General features: G+C 41.7%; 1 protein-coding gene across 3 annotated transcripts in view; it reads right to left on the bottom strand.

Annotated features, from left to right (window-relative positions):
• The window catches only part of LOC122934711 (WD repeat containing planar cell polarity effector), a 404,198-nt gene that overhangs the window by 4,450 nt on the left and 376,841 nt on the right, over nt 1–22,907 (bottom strand). For all 3 annotated transcript variants that reach the window (XM_044290369.1, XM_044290370.1, XM_044290368.1), the window contains exons 16-17: nt 9,899–9,978; nt 1,352–1,374 (exon numbers count right to left, since the gene is read on the bottom strand). In XM_044290369.1, the coding sequence (XP_044146304.1) occupies nt 1,352–1,374; nt 9,899–9,978 (103 nt within the window). The remainder of the gene's footprint in view (nt 1–1,351; nt 1,375–9,898; nt 9,979–22,907) is intronic.

Here is a 22,907-nt window from a genome sequence, read left to right as displayed (position 1 = left end):
GTCCAGACTTATAATGTAAGTCAATGGGGACGGATCCGTTTGAAGATGACACACTGTGGCTCAATTTTCAAACGGATCCGTCCCCCATTGACTTTCAATGTAAAGTCTGGACGGATCCGTCTGAGGCTATTTTCACACTTAGAAATGTTTTAACAATATAATGCAGACGGATCCGCTCTGAACGGAGCCACCGTCTGCATTATGAACACAAGTGTGAAAGTAAAGGGACTCCTGACTTTACATTGAAAGTCAATGGGGACGGATCCGTTTGCAATTGCACCATATTGTGTCAACGTCAAACGGATCCGTCCCCATTGACTTGCATTGTAATTCAGGACGGATCCGTTTGGCTCCGCACGGCCAGGCGGACGCCAAAATGACTTTTTTTTCATGTCCGTTGATCCTCCAAAAATCAAGGAAGACCCACGGACGAAAAAACGGTCACGGATCACGGACCCACGGACCCCGTTTTTGCGGGCCGTGAAAAAAAACTGTCGTGTGCATGAGGCCTAAGGCACACAAAAGCTCGCTTGGCCTTTGCAAAAGCTCATCTGGACAAAGAAGAAGACTTCTGGTCTTCTGTGTTATGGTCAGATGAAACAAAAATTTTATTATTTGGTCACGATGATGTTTTCTTCATTTTTAGTAATAAAGGAGAAGCCTTCAACCCAACGAACACCACCCCCACTGTCAAACATGGTGGTGGGAACCTAATGCTTTGTTTTTTTTTTTTAAGCCAATGGACCAGGGAACCTAATCACAGTAAACGACACCATGAAAAAAGAGCAATACATGAGGATTCTCAACGACAACATCAGGCAGTCTGCAGAGAAACTTGGCCTTGGGAACCAGTGGACATTTCAGCATGACAATGACCCAAAACACACAGCAAAAGTGGTGAAGAAATGGTTAGAAGACAACAACATTAAATGTTTTGGAGTGGCCCAGCCAGAGTCCAGACTTAAATCCCATTGAGAATCTGTGGAGGGAGCTAAAGATCAGGGTGATGGCAAGAAGACCCTCCAACCTAAAAGATTTGGAGCTCATTGCTAAAGATGAATGGGCAAAAATACCTGTGGAGACATTAAAAAAGCTGGTCTGCAATTATAGGAAGCGTTTGATTGCTGTAATAGCCAATAAAGGCTTTTCTATTGATTATTGAGAAGGGTATGAATAATTTTGGACTGGACGCTTTTTGCTCAAATGTAAATAAAAGTTAATTATAATACTAAATAAAATATTTTAGTTCAAATTTTTTGTAGAGTATTATAGTTACATCTGAAATTAATGCAAGAGATAAAAAATTTAGAAACATATAATGCAAAATATCATGAAAAATCTAAAAACATACCTCTCTTGCTGAATCATCTTCTCCTAAAAATAAATATAAGAAAAGACAATTGTTTCAGTGACATAGCATACACATAAAAAAAATAATTAGGGGGTTTTCAGAACTTGTTTTAAAAATGGGCAGAGAGCAGCGGATTGTATAAAAACTTCTCTATCTCTTGGGCCTGCAGCAGTCACATGCCATTCATTCTTCATGTGACCTCTGTAGCCAACACTGGCCTTAGTGGTCACATTTGCATGAACCTTATGTGACTGCTGATGGCAGCGCTGGAACACCAGGATATATGAAAGGTAACTAAAGTTTTTTCGTTGTATTTTAAACAGCCCCTCTCCCCTGTCCCATTAAAAAAACAACAAAAAAACTCAGAAAGCGCCTTTTAATAAGTCCTAATATAAAATGTTACATGAAAAGAGAATAAATTGGTAGTTATGAGCAAAATCTAAGATCTAAAAATCAAACTAAGTAAAGTTAAGTAAAGAATAAAAACCAACAAGAAATCTGGTACATAGAGATACAATCAGGTCCATAAATATTGGGACAACAACACAATTGTAACATTTTTGGCTCTATACCCCACCACAATGGATTTGAAATGAAACAAACAAGATTAAACAAGCTTTAATTTGAGGGTATTTACATCCAAATCAGGGGAACGGTGTAGGAATTACAAGAGTTTGCATATGTACCTCCCACTTGTTAAGGAACCAAAAGTAATGGGACAGAATAATAATCATAACTCAAACGTTCACTTTTTAATACTTGGTTGCAAATCCTTTGCAGTCAATTAAAGCCTGAAGTCTGGAACACATAGACATCACCAGATGCTGGGTTTCCTCCCTGGTGATGCTCTGCCAGGCCTCTACTGCAACTGTCTTCAGTTCCTGCTTGTTCTTGGGGCATTTTCCCTTCAGTTTTGTCTTCAGCAAGTGAAATGCATGCTCAATTAGATTCAGGCCAGGTGATTGACTTGGCCATTGCATAACATTCCACTTCTTTCCAATACAAAACTCTTTGGTTTCTTTTGCAGTATGCTTTGGGTCATTGTCCATTTGCACTGTCAAGCGCCGTCCAATAAGTTCTGAAGCATTTGGCTGAATATGAGCAGATAATATTGCCCAAAACACTTCAGCATTCATCCTGCTGCTTTTGTCAGCAGTCACATCATCAATAAATACAAGAGAACCAGTTCCATTGGCAGCCATACATGCCCACGCCATGACACTACCACCACCATGCTTCACTGATGAGGTGGTGTGCTTAGGATCATGAGCAGTTCCTTTCCTTCTCCATACCCTTCTCTTCCCATCACTCTGGTACAAGTTGATCTTGGTCTCATCTGTCCATAGGATGTTGTTCCAGAACTGTGAAGGCTTTTTTAGATGTCGTTTGGCAAACTCTAATCTGGCCTTCCTGTTTTTGAGGCTCCCCAATGGTTTACATCTTGTGGTGAACCCTGTTTATTCACTCTGGTGAAGTCTTCTCTTGATTGCTGACTTTGACACACATACACCTACCTCCTGGAGAGTGTTCTTGATCTGGCCAACTGTTGTGAAGGGTGTTTTCTTCACCAGGGAAATAATTCTTTGGTCATCCACCACAGTTGTTTTCCGTGGTCTTCCGGGTCTTTTGGTGTTGCTGAGCTCACCAGTGCGTTCCTTCTTTTTAAGAATGCTCCAAATAGTTGTTTTGGCCATGCCTAATGTTTTTGCTATCTCTCCGATGGGTTTGTTTTGTTTTTTAAGCCTAATGATGGCTTGCTTTACTGATCTCATCTTTACTGAGCACACTTGAAATGAACTCTGGACCTTTTATCTGCACATTGTAATTGGGATAATGAGGTAAGAACACACACCTGGCCATGGAACAGCTGGGAAGCCAATTGTCCCATTACTTTTGGTTTATTAACAAGTGGGAGGCACATATGCAAACTGTTGTACTTCCTACACCGTTCACCTGATTTGGATGTAAATACCCTCACATTAAAGCTGACAGTCTGCAGTTAAAGCACATCTTGTTAGTTTCATTTTAAATCCATTGTGGTGGTGTATAGAGCCAAAAATGTTAGAATTGTGTCGATGTCCCAATATTTATAGACCTGACCGTATATGCATAAATCCTTAGTTAAAACTACCCTACTCAGTCTTCAAAGCTACACAAAGATATATAGTGCATTCTTAAAGTATTCAGACCCTTTCACTTTTTTCACATTTTGTTATGTTGGGCCTTGTGCTAAAATAAAAAAACATTTTCCCCCTGCACTCAATACCCCATAATGGTAAAGTGAAAACAGAAATTTAGAAATTTTTGCCAATTTATTAAAAAAGGAAAAGGTTATATTTTGCATGAACAAAGTATTAAGATCTGACAATTGAACTTTAGCTCTGGGGGCATCCCATTTCTCTTGATCAGCTTTGAGAGGTTTGGAGTCCACCTGTGGTAAAAACAGTTGTATTGGAAATAATTTGTAAAGACACAGCCCTGTTATATAAGGTCTCACAGCTGACAATGACATATCAGAGCAAATACCAAGCCATGATGAGGAAAGAACTGCCTGCATAGCTCATTGACAGGATTGTATGGAGGCACAGCTCTGGATAACGGTACAAATAATTTCTGCTGCACTGAAAGTTCCCAAGAGCACTTTAGGAAGAAGTTTAGAACAACCAGGATTCTTCTTAGAGCTGGCCACTCCATCAAACTAAGCAATCGGGGAAGAGAGGGGCCTTGGTAAGAGAGGTGACCATAAATCCAATGTTCAATTTGGCTGGGCTCCAAAAATCCTGTGTGCAGATGGGAGAAACTTCCAGAAGGTGAACCAAACACTGCAGCACTCCACTAACCTGGGTTTAGGGAGAGTGGCCAAAAAGAAGCCTCTCTTTATTAAAATACACATGAAAGCACACCTAGAGATTGCAAAAAAAAGCACCCAAAATAGATTCTCTGGTCTGATGAAACAAAGACTGAACTTTTTGGCCTCAATTCTAGTTCTAAGTGTCATGTCTGGAGGAATCCAGGCAATGCTCATAACCAGCCCATAGCAGCTGGGGCAGGGAGACTGGTCAGGGTTGAGGGAAAGCTGAATGGAGCAAAGTACAGAGATATTCTTAATGAAATCATGATTCACAGGACCTCAGACTGGGCTGAAGGTTCACCTTCCAAAAAGACAAGGACCCTAAGCACATAACTAAGACAGCACAGGGTTTGAAGACAACTCTGTGAATGTCCTTGAGTGGCCCAGCCAGAGCCCTGACTTGAATCCAATCGAAAATCTCTGGAGAGACCGGAAAATGTCCATCCACTGACTGTCCCCATTCAACCTGAAAGAGCTTGTGAGGATCTGCAGAGAAGAATGGCAGAACATCCCAAACCTTGTGGTATTGTACCCAAGAAGACTGGAGGGTGTAACAGCTACCAAAGGTACTTCAACTAAATGCTGAGGGTCTGAATATTTTAATCAATGCAATATTTATTTTTTTTCTTTCAATAAATTAGTAAAGATTTCTAAGGGTACTTTCACACTAGCGTTATTCTTTTCCGGTACTTAAATCCGGTAAAGGATCTCAATACCAGAAAAAAACGCATCCTAATCCTAGTTTTGTCCTAATGCACTCTGAATGGAAAGCAATCCGTTCAGTATGCATCATGATTTCTTCCGTTCAGTCCCTTGTACGGTATTTGACCGGACAAAATAACTCTGCTTGCTGCCTTTTTTGTTTCCGGACAAAACCCTGGAACAATACAACACTTGCCAGATGCGGCATTAATATCCGGTCTGCGCCAGGATATAGGAGGAGCTGTTTTCGCTTTTGATCTTTGAATTTTTTTTTAATACTGGATCTGTTTTTCCGGATGATACCGGATGAGATGGATCCGTCTAACAGATCCGGGAAAAAAGGATATCAGCAAACTGTTTGCCGAATCTGGCAGGCAGTTCCAGCAACTGAACTGCCCGCTGGATTCTAACAACGCTAGTGTGAAAGTAGCCTAACCCTCTGTTTTTACGTTCTCATTATGGGGTACTGAATGCAGAATAATGGGACATTTTTTATTTTTTATTCTATTTTAGCAGAAGGCCACAACATAACAAAATGTGAAAAGTGTAAACATTGTAAAACAATAGACAAATAAGAAAAATAGTATTTTTCTAATTATATTATTAGAAGCATTTATAAGATTGTAAGCTCTTAAGAGAAGGGCCCTCAGTCCTTTTGTTTGAATTGCTTATAAGTCTGTTACTGTGTAATGTCTGTTTTATCTGAAAATGTACCCACAGCTATGGGGGCGAGTCCTTTCTCAGGGGTCATGTCCTTTCTGCTAAAGCTCTCTCCTTGCAACTGGTTATAGCTTCTAACAAAAGATAGGACTGGTGGCAGCTGAAGGATGGAACTGAGCATGTGCATCCACCTCAGGGTGGTGTACAGAGAAACATAGAAGAGAACAAACAGCAGGTGGTGCTATACACATACATTTTATTGAATAACTCAGTAGCTATACTAAATTTTTAAGTACATGCAATTACAAAAGTATTCTGATCTAGGTGCTGTTTTGAACAATGTAGAATGTTTCTCATGGGACAACCCCTCTAGAGTATATCCACACAGAAAGCCTTTAGTGTAGGCTGTAAATGTTCTTAAAAAAAGCAAAAAAAAAATCTCAGTCCATCTTATATTTCAATAAGTGGTTCGGTAATGAGTGTTAGGGCTTATAAATGTGTAATTTGCAGCATTGGAGAAATTATTTTTATAAGGGAGATATAATCAGCAAAAACAAAGCATCAGCACATAAATGTTACTATATAGATCTCCACCAGGAAAAAGATTACAAGGCGTAACCTCAGTATAGGTGTAATTTAAGTAGATGCATTGGAAGAGCCTTTCATAAAAAAACAAAAACATAACAACAAATACAGGACAATACACATAGTATAATACACACAATCTTTATACAGATTTATTTGTATTTTAACAATACTTGGTTTTAAAAAAAATGCTTCAACAGGGAATTTAGGTTTGATGGTGCCTGACAGTTCTAGCCTGGCATATAAGGAGGTGATTTGTGGTGTTTCTTCTTTCATGCTCAGTAGATGAGCAGCTTGTAATAAAGACTGCACTACATGTATAAACTGGACATGAATAAACACTGCACTACCAGAATGTCTGAAAAGTGTGTACGGTCAGCATGAAAAAAAAGGAGTAAAGTGCATGGGTTGTGTTACAGTAGCGGATGTGAGCTGTCGCTGAAGTTGCCCAGTGGGCTGGACCCACCCTCCCATTGCTATCCTCTGGCTGGGCCTGGCCACTAGGTCCGCCTGACCCTTAATGCAGACGGATTATCTTAGCAAGAAAGGCCTCTCCTCCTCTGCCTGTAGGGTTAGTGGTGCCTGAGCAATAGGTTCCTTAGCTTGCTAAGTTCCTGCAAAGGTGTGCTGTTTCCTTTTATCAGTCATGTACTGACTTTTGCTTGTTTACCCATATTGACCCTTTGGTGCCTGACATGATCCATGCCTGCTACCATATTGCCTCTATACTTCTTGCCCTGACCTTGGATTCATTCCCGTATTGCACATACTCCGCCAACCTGGACCTCAGCCTATCCTGGACTATAATTCTGCTGAACCCTCGGTGCCTTGCGCCAGTGTCTCTCACCCTCGTGAATCATCTGTTGACCACACATAGACTACTCCTGGAGAAAGCTGCCTGGTGGCTCCCATGAAGCAACTTCTAGATCCTTGTATAGGGGTTAAAGGGTGAATACCAAGATAGTAAAAACGGCAAATAATAAAAATAGAAAAACGGTTTGTTAAAAATGGTCCCTTTTAATTGTATGAGGGCTGTTGGTCCGTCAAAACAGCCAAAATAGGACATGCCCGCAATAAAAAAAATAAAATAAAACCTTACTTATGTTGCCATACTGAACAGATTTATCAGCCAGGAGACGCAGTGCACCATGCACTATATGCCCCAACAAGGCCCAATGCAGTCAAGGTATATACACTATTAAAGAATAGCAGTGTGTACCTGCCACTGATCCATGTCACTTTACTACAAGCGGTAATTGTATCAGTAACTCTGCCCCTTTAGTCAACAGCTCTAAAGAGGGCTTAATACTGTGAATTAAAAAACACATTAATGTATTACACAAGACTGCTATAGGCAGATGATGCTGAATACAGTATTGTGTGGTTGCCATCCTGAATTTAAAAAAAGGCAAGCCAGCAGCGTTTGTGAAATGTAAATGTTACTGCAGAAAATGTCAAGTATAAAGTGCAGATGTTGAAAAGCTAGTCTTAAAAATGAAAGGTTGTCAATGCACAAACAGGATATAGTCACCGACATGGTTGCTGTGGATAACACACCCTTCCCTTTTCTGGCTGAAAGTGGGAGAAAGTCAATATACTGTGTTTGCCAAATGACATAACGCTTATGAAAACTGCATTTCTGAAGTGCAGGGTTATTCTGACTTCAAACTACTATGGTTCATAATACGTGCATGGCGTCAGCAGACACAACATGATTATTCCTCGTGAGAGGATATTGGCAGGATTTCTCCACTACACAGAAAACAGAATACACAGGAACACCCTCGGGACATAAACTCAGCAGGCAGGTGCTGGGAGACCTGTGGCCGATTGGATTTCTGTTCTGAACATGGGACACCTTCTGCACTCTACTTCCATCTACCAAACCTTCTCTAAATGGTCATTCATGTCTCCAGCTCTTTCTTCTCTGTGGTTCTTCAAAGCTAAACATTCATAACATAGCTTCGATTTCTTCCTCCATGTCTAAGACTCTTACTGAATGAGGAGGAAACAGCAGGGGACTGTCTCAAGGACAGTCAATAATAAGAAATATACGCCGCAATTTCTCAGTAGAGGAGTGGAAAAATATATTTAATAAGCCCAATTCGATGCTAGAAAATACTTCATAAACATATTTTACAGAAGGGTTGAAGCAATTACATTAAAGACTATAATTTATCTTTATTTCATTTGCACCTCTGAAAGCATGTAAAAGAAGTCAGTAAGGCAATGTTCACACTTGCGGTCGGAGTTTCAGCTTCATGGATCCTGGCATTTTTTTTTTTTAAACAAGAACTGAACAATTTGTACCTATGAAAACGGCTGACCTGTGGCATGTGCGCTTGGCAGCTGAAGGCATCTGTGTTGGTCTGATGTTCATATGTGCCTGCATTGCTGAAAATAATGGAAGTTTTTATATATGCAAATGAGCCTCTAGGAGCAACGGGGGCGTTGGCATTACACCAAGAGGCTTTGCTTTCTCTGCAACTGCCGAACACTCTGCACTTCGATTGACAGGGCCAGGCAGTGTAAAGTGATCATGCCTGGCTCTGTTAATCAAAGTGCAGTTGCAGAGAGAGCAGAGCCTCTAGGTGTAATGGCAACGCCCTTGTTGCTCTTAGAGGCTCATTTGCATATATTAAAACTTCATTGTTTTTCAGCAATGAGGGCACATATGAACATGGGACCAACACAGATGCCATCAGCTGACATGTAAGAGGTCAGCCAATTTTTATAGATACAAATCTGCTGACAGATGCCCTTTAAACCCCAGATGGAATCAAGAGAAACCTCATTATAAGTTAACTGGGTGGGTCTATCAAGATTCACTGGCAGGCAACCAACATGGCTGTCACGACTCTGTCAAAAATGGCAGCCCTGACATTGGTGCGATACCGGACTAATACCATATATCACTGCATTGCACTATGTCTATTTTATTCATTTTACCAAAGTGAGATACTGTATATAGTCACAGAGAATACAAGCGTATCATCGTCATGTGGAATGTCTCATGTCATAAATAATGCTGATGTCTAATACAGAAGATGTTGCTCTGGCAGCCATATTACATTAGGATGATAAATACACCAGCGTGGATCTCCTCTAAAGCCATGTGCAGGACTGCAGAAATATGATAGAAGAACGTTATAGGAAATATGAGGAAAATACTGACCTCTCATAGCCAGAAATGGACCCTATGAATTTGACTTTCATGTATGAATGATGTACCCCCATCCGTCATACATCGTATGCTCTCGAGGCAGGGTCCTCTCTCCTTCTATACCAGTTTGGAACTTGTCTTGTTCATGCTCATTGCAATTTTTTATTATGTATGTGCAACCCTTTTCATACGGGGAATTAATGGCATAATAATAATAATGTGAAAATTTAAGAAACATCCTTGTTCTGTGCATGGTAAGGCTGGTAGAGCCGATAGATTGCTCATGCCCAGTTAAAAATAAAATACTAGCAGACTACCTCATCGCATTTCATTCCGAGACTCCCCATGCACAAATCTGAGTAACTTTAATTTACACACACTGTGCTGTGCCGTCTGTTCTAAATGTGTCTCTGTAATAGCCAGATAGATTTCTTAAGGCATGGTCCATGTCAGATAAAGCACACATTGTGTGTCGCTTACATAAGATACATCCACCTCATTCATTGCTCTCTGCATGCTTCCCCAGCTCCCCCTGGTAATAAATTACATCACTCAAAGCATTTAACATCCACTTTCTGATTCGTACCCCGATTCCAAGGTAGTGTTTTATTCAGAGATTCAGCGTAGACTTCAATTCCAATCTCGTTCTCTATGTGAACTAATTGTCTGTGAAAATAAAAAGAACAAAAAACACAAGAAAGAAATCTTAGTAAAGAGGGCAATCATCGGAGACAAGTCTTTAATTTGTTGATACTGCTGAGTGACGGACATGCTTCGTTCACTCCGCCCTTTGTCAGGGTGCACAGCGTTTTCTCTGACTATATTCAATTTGCTGATTCAACTGTGGCCCATGATGGCTCCAAAAAGGTCAGTCTGCACCGTCCAGCTGGGAGGTGAAGTGATGGACATTGCCTTCTTTGTGTCATTATGTGGATGAAATGATTTTAGAACCAGCCAGGATCTCTCTGGCATGGATAAGAAACAACACAATCTCAACCCTGCCAAATCGAGAAGTAGTGCAATAAATCCTGGCCTGTGCTGCAGTAAAACAATATCTTCTGTACATGAGGTCATGCCAGGAGGCGGGTGGAATGAGCCAAGACCATCAGCAGGACACTTGGATGCTACCCTTTTCTCTGTGTACACCCCCTGCTTCATTACGGTCTACATTATGGTCCTTAAATTGGTTGTCTCACCTCAAACATTGGGAGCGGATCTCTAGAACAAAACACCCAGACTGAACATGAGCGCACTTCGCATGCGCAGCCGTCATCCATTCATTTCTATGGGAGTGCTGGAAATAGCTGAGCTAGTGCTCGGCTATTTCTGGCAGTTCCACAGAAGAGAATGGAGTGGTGGCCGCGCTTGCGCTACGCGCTCTCCATTCGTTTATACGGGCGTTTAAAAAAAAAAGCCGAAGGCACCACTTTTTCGATAATCCCATATAAATGAATGGAGGTCAGCAGCTGGTGCCTTCTCCTTCACTTTGGCCACTCTGCTCTGGAGATGGGTGTGGGTCCCAGAGATAGGATCCAAACCTATCTGACATTGGTGGCATATCCTAGCAATATGCCATCAATGTTTGAAGTGAGACAAAATCAGAAGTATCAAAACGAATGTAGGTAATGCCATTGAAATCACTCTTAATACTGTGTTCATACATATTATTGCAGTTTTCTTCCATTTATATGGACAATTTCGGGTAAATAATCCTGATTCCAGTCACTACATTATATTATCCCACTCCTCTTTATGTCATATTCACAGGTATCCAGTGCACTTTTGTAGGTGCATTGCCTTTTGCTCTAGTGTTTGCCAAGGTGATGCGCAGAAATAATTGTGCAGAGAGGGGGAGTAGACAAGCAGTGACCATTAACTATTGTGAGTGGTCTATACAGAGGCGTCATTGTAATCCTGCCTGTGTTAATGAGATGACTGCTGAGATTGATTCCCTAATCCCACTCCCCTACTTCTCTTTATTTTCTATCTTGGCCCCTTTATACCCATTTTTTTCTTTTATTTAGAATAATTTGAAAATTAAAGTTGAAAAAAATAAATTTGAAAAAGTAATAAAGTTGAAAAAAGTGTTTTAATAATAAATTTATATAATCCACTTTTGAAGACACATTTCCCTTTAAAGGGGTTGTCCAGCCTTATTTACAGCCCTACGATAGGCTATCACTTGCTGATTGGCGGGGGTCTGTCACCCTGCCGGTCAGCTGTACCTTCATTGCTGGAAGTCAGAGCACCGTCAATACTGTAGTGGACAGAGCTCATCACTGCAGCACTGCTCCCATTGACGTCAATGTAGTGGCTCCCTCCACTACAATGTTGATGGTGCTCTGTAGCTCCGGCACCGTCTTCCGGTGATGGAGCCACACTGAACAGTAAACTGGACCTTTGCCAATCAGCTAGTGATAGCCTATACATAGGATCACTTAAAAAAAGCAACCCCTTTAAGTAATAGTTGTCTATAGTAAAATGCAGACCTGTGACTCTTGGAACAGGGTTATAGAAGACAGAGGTCATAGAGTGTACAGTCATAGTATCACAGTTTACTTCTAAATGGATGGTGCTTGTAAACTATTACCTGGTAAGTTATGTGCATGTTTCAAGTACAAAGCAGGGCTGTGATCCCTACCGCATGTTAATGTGTCAGAGGACCACAAGCATTAGACATGCTCATTGCTGTATTCAGAATATGCACACTAGCTTGGCCAAGCCGACATATGTGAAGGAAATCTGATTTCTGCCAAAGAGCAGTAACTCATTATTTTGCCTGCTCCCAAAGGTTAATGTGCACTGAGTGCGTGGTTGGCGATACAAAGGCAGGGATCCATGTTTATGCATAGCAGTTAATTGGAGCATTTGGATGACAAAAGATTATGAAAACATGGCAGACAGAAGCCATATTGAGCTTGACAGACTGACGATGAACGAATGGATTTCATTTACTACCCATATAGTCTCATAGTGCAAAATAAATGCTTGTGTTTTAGGGGTTATCTCTGGAAAATATTATATTCAGAGTAAAAGAACAGGTGAAACGAAGTAAATTCGCTATATAAATGCATAAAAAAAATTGGTGTCAGTAGTAACGCCCCCTAATTTTTCAAATACATCCAGTATCCCGTGTCCCCCTCAGCAGCAGGCAGAGGATCTGTAGGAGCCACACATCTTCACTTTCCTGTTCTGCACAAATACTTCCTTGTGCTACGGCCAATTGAAGAAACATATAGGAGAAGGTAGATGCAGGATTTGGGGCATATTAGAAAAATTAGGAAGCGTCATCAATGACACTAATGTAAGCTGATCTCCGCAAATAATTTTTTTTAATTGCATTTATACTACAAATGTACTTACGGTAATTTCATGTGTTCTTTAACTCCATAAACTTTACCTCCTAGACAAATGTTTTTTTTACACTACAATAACATTTCCAATTCTCTACATCACCCATACTTTCAATGGCATCCTTTTAAATAACAAGCAAAGATATATTGGGTCACTGCAGATTAGATAAATAAAGCAGGGATTTGCTATGGGTAATTGTTCTACATTGTGCCCACACTATTCTCTTTAGCACTCATGGTATCCCAGAAATGCTTACAAGCTAAGGGCTCATTCAGATGGCCGTTCAAATGGGTCCACACCCGTTCCGCAAAAGAAGCAGACAGGACACCGTGTGCTGTCTGCATCCATGGTTCCGTTCCACGGAAATAATAGAGCATGTCCTATTCTTGTCCGTAATCGCAGACAAGAATAGGTATTTTCTATTATGGTTGCGGCCATGTGTGGTCCACAAATTGCGGAATGCACACGACTGGTATCTGTGTTTTGTGGATCCGCAAAACACCGCGGCCGTCTGAATGAGGCCTTAGTATCCTTCTACATGGGACAATTTCATCCCTGACCGTGAGCTGATCAAAGATATACAAGTTACTTGGGTTTTATTTATGGCCCAATGCACAATAAATGTGGGACAATCGTTGGTCCCTGTAACGGATCTCCTGGCACCCCGACCGGGTACCTCCGTCGATAGATGCTCCTAGTGCTTTCCGAGGACTCCAAGCACTCCACTTGACACCGTACGCACTGCAGACCCCACGAACCGCCACAGCTTGGTTGGGGTCTCGCCATCCTCCACCCACGCTGGACCCAAGACCAGGCTTCAGCTTCCAGTGGGTGAACCTCTCCTACATCCAGAGAGCAGGAGCCATGAACAAGCTCTTACAAGAGCTTATACTAAGGGGAGTATTGTGATATCGCAATCCCCAAGAGTGTAGTTATCGCATTCCCCAAACATGAGCCAAAACTTCATGAAGGTATAAAAGCAGCCTCTTTATTTTGACACACAAGAATTTTATACACATCTTCCAACAAGGTTACCACCCACAGGGTTTTGTAAAAACAGCCAATAACCACGTACAATACACTCAGACACTTCTACACAAAATCCTCCCCTCTGCCCGAATTACCTCACACTAGGTTGATGCAATCATCACAGGCAGGCGAATACACAATATCCTCTGTCCTGGAGACAACTGAGAAGTAAATAAATGATCTCTCAGGACAAAGGACATCGCAAATACACACAGAGACAATGGAACAGACCTCACTACTCAACATATACAATGTCCCACCCTTTTCAATACACATAGACATTTAACATCCCACAATGGCTGATGAGAGGACCCATAATCCTGGGGCAGGATGCGGGCAAACAGCCCCCTCCAAATCCCTGTGGCGAAGTGGCTTTCGCCACAATCCCTCATTCAGTTTGCCTATTGTCAGCACCACATACACTGAGCAAAGTGCTGCCGACAAACAATTGTGCTACTGCATGAAAGATACGATCACACAACAAACGAGTGCTGTTTGTTTTTGAGCAACAGACCATGTAAAAGGGCCCTAAGGCCTCATGCATAAACAACCTTTAAACCTATAACCCGCGCTGGCGCTTCATGCGCCTAAGTTATGTAGAGGTGCCGGCCTCTACATAACTTAGGCGCATCCACTGCCGGCGCCTAAGAGCCTTAAATCTACACCAGCTCCCTTGCTGGCATAGATTAAGATCATTTTCTATGCCAAAAACTGGCTTAGAAAATGATAAATGAGACACGCCTGCTGGCCCGCCCTCTTATCCCACACCCTCCCCTTTTATTACAGGTAACAGCTGTCTCCATGTCTTCTCACTATATAGGGACAGTTATAATACACTGTGAGGTACTGTTTATCAAATGTTAGGTGTCGTCTTGGTCTCATGATGTCAAAATGTGAACAGCATGATGAGGACTGTTTAATATCAATTCTAATTAAACCAGGAAATTTATTGGGTGATTCATGGATCAAACACCTGTTGTAAATTTTGCCGTTAAGCACCTTGTCAGAGAACAGCAAGTTATGCAGAAAGTAATGAAGCATTGAACAGTTGGACATGAGAATTTAAAAGTTTAGAGCAGGTCACATTAAGTTCACCCCAGCATAACGGAAAGGGGACGGATCCGTTTTGCAACCCACAGACTTCTATTATGATGGAATGAATAACGGAATGCCTCTAAAAGGCAGTTATGTATTCCGTCATAGAATTGCGTTATGGTCTGTGGTGACGGAATCCATAATGCAATTCACCTTTAACCAAAAAACGAAGTGTGAACGAATTTCATAAGCGGAAATTCGCTCATCTCTAACTAGAACAATAGCCTTAGGATTTGGCACTGGAATTTGAAGCACTAATAACAATGCATATGAAGAAGGTATTAAAACACAGATTGAACCTTACAGTAATGTAAAGGACATTGAAGATCCACTACCAGCAATCTTGACATGCCTGTTATAGTAAATACTAGCATTGTTTCTGGAGCTTCCGCATTAACTCCTTCAGTACCAAGCCACTTTTCACCTTAAATCCCAGGTCGATTTTTGCAAATCTGACATGTGTCACTTTATGTGGTAATAACTTTGGACCGCTTTACTTATCTAAACCATTCTGAGATTGTTTTCTCGTGACACATTGTGCTTCATGCTAGTGGTAAATTTCAGTCAATATTTTTAATTTTTATACCAAATTTTAAAAAAATAAAAAATAAAGTGCAACTTTCCAAATTTCAATTTCTCTGCTTTTAAAACAGATAGTGATACCTCATACAATAGTTATTACTTTACATTTCCCATATGTCTACTTTATGTTTGGATCATTTTGTAAATGCCATTTTATTTTTTCGGGGCGTTAGAAGGCTTAGGCCCCTTTCACACGGGCGAGAATTCCGTGCAGGTGCAATGCATGAGGTTAACGCATTGCACCCGCAATGAATCCGGAACCATTCATTTCAATGGGGCTGTTCAGATGAGCGGTGATTTTCACACATCACTTGTGCGCTGCGTGAAAATCGCAGCATGCTCTATATTCTGCGTTTTTCACGCAAAGCAGGCCCCATAGAAATGAATAGGGATGCGTGAAAATTGCAAGCATCCGCAAGCAAGTGCGGATGCGGTGCGATTTTCACGCGTGGATGCTAGGAAATGATAGCGATGAAAGCAACCCCAGACCCCATTAAAGTGTATTTCCTGTATTATTTTCCCTTATAACATGGTTATATATTAACTTACCTGATCGCAATACCTAATATGTATACTTTTTTAAATTTATTTGTTTTACACAATACCAGCATTTTTTAAACAAAAAACAATCATGTTTTAGTGTCTCCATATTCTGAGAGCCATAGTTTTTTTTCATCTTTTGGACGATTGTCTTAGGTAGGGTATCATTTTTTGCTGAATGAGATGACGGTTTGATTGGTACGATTTTGGGGTGCGTATGTTACACTTTTTGTGATGTAAGGTGACAAACAAATGGCTTTTTTTACACCATAATTTTTTTTACGGTGTTCACCTGAGGGGTTAGGTCATGTGATATTTTTATAGAGCAGGTAGTTACGGACGAGGCAATACCCAATATGCATACTTATTTTTATTTAAGTTTTGCACAATAATATCATTTTTGAAACAAAAAATAAATAAAATCATGTTTTTTTTGTTATAAACATTCTTTATTTTTTCCATATACTACAAGTACAGTGGGGGGAACATGACGTAACTATCACATTTAGCATTAGTACATTCAGTCGCTTCGTATAATTATGATAGAGACAGATATATCCACAGCTCAAGAATCGTCAATGTTCCTACCCCCTGTTCCTATTTCCAATTTAAAAAAAAAGGGGAGTATTAATTTTTCTCCCTTCCCAACCCAAAAACCTTCCCTCTTCCCTTTCTTGTCGTTTTGCCGCCTCCGGAGCCCAGTGGAAACAGTGATCCCGTCAAGCGTGCAACTTCCTCAAACACCCAAGTAGAATAAATACATCACTTAAGAGGTGGGAACCCGGCCGGACCTAACACGCAAGCTATGACCATTTTGCCCATGACCTTTCCCATTGTGCCGACAGTTTTTTCGTTTTTCGACTGATTTTTTTCATATTGCTTCACCTTATCCATCAGGTTTTTCCATTCTGCAAGGGGGAGGGGGGGTCAGCTGATCCCCATTTTCTTGCAAATATTACTCTAGCTAAAAACATGCTCTTCAGCCAAGCTATAAGGTCCTGCCTATTAGGGTTATCAGGTTCCAATGATCCCAGAATAGCGAGCTCTACTCCCATTTCTGGACCATTGTTTGTTTGTTAACCAGCAGTTCATATATTTCTGCCCAATATTGCTGGATTTTTGGACAGTTCCAAATCATGTGGAGAAAATCGGCCTGACCAGATCGACATTTTGGGCACTTAGCTTCCGTTTTTCCATACATATTCGCTATCTGTTGTGGGGAAAGATATAATCGGTGTACTATTTTAAATTGTATAAGTCTAAAGTTAGCAGATGTGATAACCCAATTTCTATTTTTATATACCCTTACCCGGTGAATGTTCCTATCTCCTCCAATCTCCCGTTCCCACTTCTTTTCACTTTTAAATTGTGTTACATTAGCTAATCCATCTTTAATTTGCTTATAAATCTGTGATATTGAGGTTTTTACAAAAAAAATCATACTTTAGTGTCTCCATAGTCTGAGAGCCATAGATTTTTATTTTTGGGAAGATTGTCTTAGGTAGGGGCTCATTTTTTGCAGGACGAGGTGACGGTTAGATTGGTACTATTTTGGGGGGCATACGCCTTTTTGATCGATTGGTGTTGCATTTTTAGTGATGTAAGGTGACAAAATTGTATTTTTTTTAGCACAGTCTTTATTTTATTTTTTTGACAGTGTTCACCTGAGGGGTTAGGTCATGTGATATTTTTATAGAGCCGGTCGATACGGACAAGTCGATACCTAATATATCATTTTTTTTCCTTTATTTTAGGAAAAGGCCGCTTTTTTTTTTTTTTTTTTACTTGAAACTTTATTTTTTTTTAACTTCTTTTTTCACTTTATTTTTTGTCCCACTTTGGGACTTCAACTTTTAGGGGTCTGATCCCCTTTACAATGCATTACAATACTTCTGTATTGTAATGCATTGGCTAAATGTATTACAGACTGTAATACACTTACAGCTTCGTGCCTGTGAGATTCGGGGTGCTGTATCTCACAGGCAGTCACGGAAGATAGCCACGATGCCTAAGGAAGGCACACAGCAGCCCAGGGACCCGATGGCTACCTGGCAGAATACCGCACATGCCGCGGTCAGAGCTGACCACGGCAGTGCAAGGGTTAATGTGCCGGCATCTGTGTTTTCACCAATGCCGGCACATACAGCAGGGGTCTGGCTGTCAGTGACTGCCAGACCCCTCCAGCTGATCGGGATTTCGGACCCACTTTCCAGCGCCATACATGTACGGCGCTGGTATCCTACGGGTTAAGCCACTTGTCTGTCATTCTGACTGAGAATAAACAGACAACTGGACGTCACTATTTTCCCTGTCGAGGAGGTGTGTTCCTACACACTCTATTAAAGGGGTTTTCCCATCTCAGACAATGGGGCATACCGCTAGGATGGGACCCGCACCTACAATGAGAAAAGAGCAGGGAAATTAACGGAGGGTGTACTGCGCAAGCGCCCTCCATTCATTTCTATGGGGCCGCTGAAAATAGTCGAGTGCTGGCTCGAATGGGGACGTGTGCTGTCTGCGGAGAACACGTACAGCACACGTACGTGAAACACTGACATGTAAATGAGGCCTAAGTCCTCACGAACGTTTTTTTCCCTGTTTCCGTTCCGTTTTTTGCTTTCCGTTTACGGTCCGTATAAGGAACCATTTATTTAAATGGATCCGCAAAAAAAACGGAAGGTACTCCGTATGCCTTCCGTATTTCCATTAAAAGATAGAACATGTCCTATTATTGTCCGCATAATGGACAAGGATAGTACTGTTCTATCAGGGGCCAGCTGTTTTGTTCCACAAAAAACGGAGTGCACACGGATGTCATCCGTATTTTTTGCGGATCCGTTTTCTGCGGACAGTAAAATACTGAAAAAGCCATACGGTCGTGTGCATGAAGCCTAAATTGACCAGCAGTGTAGATTTGAAATCAGCAGCATGTCAATATATGGTGTGAATCCCCACTGCGTATTTCACACTTATCCCTTATCCACTGAATAAAAATCAGGCTTCTTAACATATTAAATGCTATGTGACTACTACTAGACAAATCCTTTATAATATTTTTTCTTTAATCTTCAATACAATTTCTGGATAATGTGGTAGTATAACAAATTTGATGAGTTAACCCCTTAACCACTTCAGCCCCGCTAGCTGAAACCCCCTTCATGACCAGAGCACTTTTTACACTTCGGCACTACACTCCTTTCACCGTTTATCGCTCGGTCATGCAACTTACCACCCAAATGAATTTTACCTCCTTTTCTTCTCACTAATGGAGCTTTCATTTGGTGGTATTTTATTGCTGCTGACATTTTTACTTTTTTTGTTATTAATCGAAATGTAACAATTTTTTTGCTAAAAAATGACATTTTTCACTTTCAGCTGTAAAATTTTGCAAAAAAAACGACATCCATATATAAATTTTTCGCTAAATTTATAGTTCTACATGTCTTTGATAAAAAAAAAAATGGTTTGGGCAAAAAAAAAAAATGGTTTGGGTAAAAGTTATAGCGTTTACAAACTATGGTACAAAAATGTGAATTTCCGCTTTTTGAAGCAGTTCTGACTTTCTGAGCACCTGTCATGATTCCTGAGGTTCTACAATGCCCAGACAGTAGAAAACCCCCACAAATGACCCCATTTCGGAAAGTAGACACCCTAAGGTATTCGCTGATGGGCATAGTGAGTTCATAGAACATTTTATTTTTTGTCACAAGTTAGCAGAAAATGATGATGATTTTTTATTTTTATTTTTTTCTTACAAAGTCTCATATTCCACTAACTTGCGACAAAAAATAAAACATTCTAGGAACTCGCCATGCCCCTCACATATACCCATGCTGGGTGAGAGAAATATCTTGGCAAAAGACAACTTTTCCTATTTTTTTATACAAAGTTGGCATTTGACCAAGATATTTTTCTCACCCAGCATGGGTATATGTAAAATGACACCCCAAAACACATTCCCCAACTTCTCCTGAGTACGGCGATACCAGATGTGTGACACTTTTTTGCAGCCAAGGTGGGCAAAGGGGCCCAAATTCCAAAGTGCACCTTTCGGATTTCGCAGGCCATTTTTTACACATTTTGATTGCAAGGTACTTCTTACACATTTGGGCCCCTAAATTGCCAGGGCAGTATAACTACGCCACAAGTGACCCCATTTTGGAAAGAAGACACCCCAAGGTATTCCGTGAGGGGCACGGCGAGTTCCTAGAATTTTTTATTTTTTGTCGCAAGTTAGTGGAATATGAGACTTTGTAAGGAAAAAAGAAAAAAAAAGAAAAATCATCATTTTCCGCTAACTTGTGACAAAAAATAAAAAATTCTAGGAACTCGCCATGCCCCTCACGGAATACCTTGGGGTGTCTTCTTTCCAAAATGGGGTCACTTGTGGCGTAGTTATACTGCCCTGGCAATTTAGGGGCCCAAATGTGTGAGATGTACCTTGCAATCAAAATCTGTAAAAAATGGCCTGTGAAATCCGAAAGGTGCACTTTGGAATATGTGCCCCTTTGCCCACCTTGGCTGCAAAAAAGTGTCACACATCTGGTATCGCCGTACTCAGGAGAAGTTGGGGAATGTGTTTTGGGGTGTCATTTTACATATAACCATGCTGGGTGAGAGAAATATCTTGGCAAAAGACAACTTTTCCTATTTTTTTATACAAAGTTGGCATTTGACCAAGATATTTTTCTCACCCAGCATGGGTATATGTAAAATGACACCCCAAAACACATTGCCCAACTTCTCCTGAGTACGGCGATACCAGATGTGTGACACTTTTTTGCAGCCTAGATGCGCAAAGGGGCCCAAATTCCTTTTAGGAGGGCATTTTTAGACATTTGGATCCCAGACTTCTTCTCACACTTTCGGGCCCCTAAAAAGCCAGGGCAGTATAAATACCCCACATGTGACCCCACTTTGGAAAGAAGACACCCCAAGGTATTCAATGAGGGGCCTGGCGAGTTCCTAGAAATTTTTTATTTTTTGCATAAGTTAGCGGAAATTGTTTTTTTTTTGTTATTTTCTTACAAAGTCTCACTTTCCGCTAACTTAGGACAAAAATTTCAGTCTTTCATGGACTCAATATGCCCCTCAGCGAATACCGTGGGGTGTCTTCTTTCCGAAATGGGGTCACATGTGGGGTATTTATACTGCCCTGGCTTTTTAGGGGCCCTAAAGCGTGAAAAAGAAGTCTGGAATATAAATGTCTAAAAATGTTTACGCATTTGGATTCCGTGAGGGGTATGGTGAGTTCATGGGAGATTTTATTTTTTGACACAAGTTAGTAGAATATGAGACTAAGGCCTCATGCACACGACAGTTTTTTTTCACGGTCCGCAAAAACGGGGTCCGTGATCGTTTTTTCGTCCGTGGGTCTTCCTTGATTTTTGGAGGATCCACGGACATGAAAAAAAAGTCGTTTTGGTGTCCGCCTGGCCGTGCGGAGCCAAACGGATCCGTCCTGAATTACAATGCAAGTCAATGGGGACGGATCCGTTTGATGTTGACACAATATGGTGCCATTTCAAACGGATCCGTCCCCATTGACTTTCAATGTAAGGTCTGGAGTTCTTTTATACCATCGGATTGGAGTTTTCTCCAATCCGATGGTATATTTTAACTTGAAGCGTCCCCATCACCATGGGAACGCCTCTATGTTAGAATATACTGTCGGATATGAGCTACTTCGTGAACCTCAGATCCGACAGTATATTCTAACACAGAGGCGTTCCTATGGTGATGGGGACGCTTCAGGTTAGAATACACTACAAACTTTGTACAAGACTGCCCCCTGCTGCCTGGCAGCACCCGATCTCTTACTGGGGGATATGATAGCACAATTAACCCCTTTAGGTGCGGCACCTAAAGGGGTTAATTGTACTATCATATTCCCCTGTAAGAGATCAGGGCTGCCAGGCAGCAGGGGGCAGCCCCCCCTCCCCAGTTTGAATATCGTTGGTGGCACAGTGTGCCCCCACCATCGCCCCCCCTCCCTCCCTCGTATTAAATCGTTGGTGGCACAGTGTGCCAACCACCATCGGCCCCCCTCCCTCCCTCTATTGTATTAAATCGTTGGTGGCACAGTGTGCCAACCACCATCGGCCCCCCTCCCTCCCTCTATTGTATTAAATCGTTGGTGGCACAGTGTGCCAACCACCATCGCCCCCCCCTCCCTCTATAGCAGTAACATTGGTGGCAGTGTGCGGTCTCAACAGTAGAAGATTCATACTTACCTGCTTGCTGCTGCGATGTCTGTGTCCGGCCGGGAGCTCCTCCTACTGGTAAGTGAAAGGTCTGTGCGGCGCATTGCTAAAGAACTGTCACTTACCAGGAGGAGGAGCTCCCGGCCGTTCACAGACATCGCAGCAGCAAGCAGGTAAGTATGAATCTTCTACTGTTGAGACCGCACACTGCCACCAATGTTACTGCTATAGAGGGAGGGGCGATGGTGGTTGGCACACTGTGCCACCAACGATTTAATACAATAGATGGAGGGAGGGGGGCCGATGGTGGTTGGCACACTGTGCCACCAACGATTTAATACAATAGAGGGAGGGAGGGGGGCCGATGGTGGTTGGCACACTGTGCCACCAACGATTTAATACAATAGAGGGAGGGAGGGGGGCCGATGGTGGTTGGCACACTGTGCCACCAACGATTTAATACAATAGAGGGAGGGAGGGGGGCCGATGGTGGTTGGCACACTGTGCCACCAACGATTTAATACAATAGAGGGAGGGAGGGGGGGCGATGGTGGGGGCACACTGTGCCACCAACGATATTCAAACTGGGGAGGGGGGGGGGGGGTCTGTCCCCTGCTGCCTGGCAGCCCTGATCTCTTACAGGGGAATATGATAGTACAATTAACCCCTTTAGGTGCCGCACCTGAAGGGGTTAATTGTGCTATCATATCCCCCTGTAAGAGATCGGGTGCTGCCAGGCAGCAGGGGGCAGTCTTGTACAAAGTTTGCAGTGTATTCTAACTAGAAGCGTCC

Source organism: Bufo gargarizans, chromosome 4 (genome assembly GCF_014858855.1).
Source record: "Bufo gargarizans isolate SCDJY-AF-19 chromosome 4, ASM1485885v1, whole genome shotgun sequence".
In the NCBI taxonomy this organism is placed as follows: Eukaryota; Metazoa; Chordata; class Amphibia; order Anura; family Bufonidae; genus Bufo; species Bufo gargarizans.
Note: the sequence above shows the minus strand (reverse complement) of the source record. Positions and strands in the feature narration are given on the sequence as shown.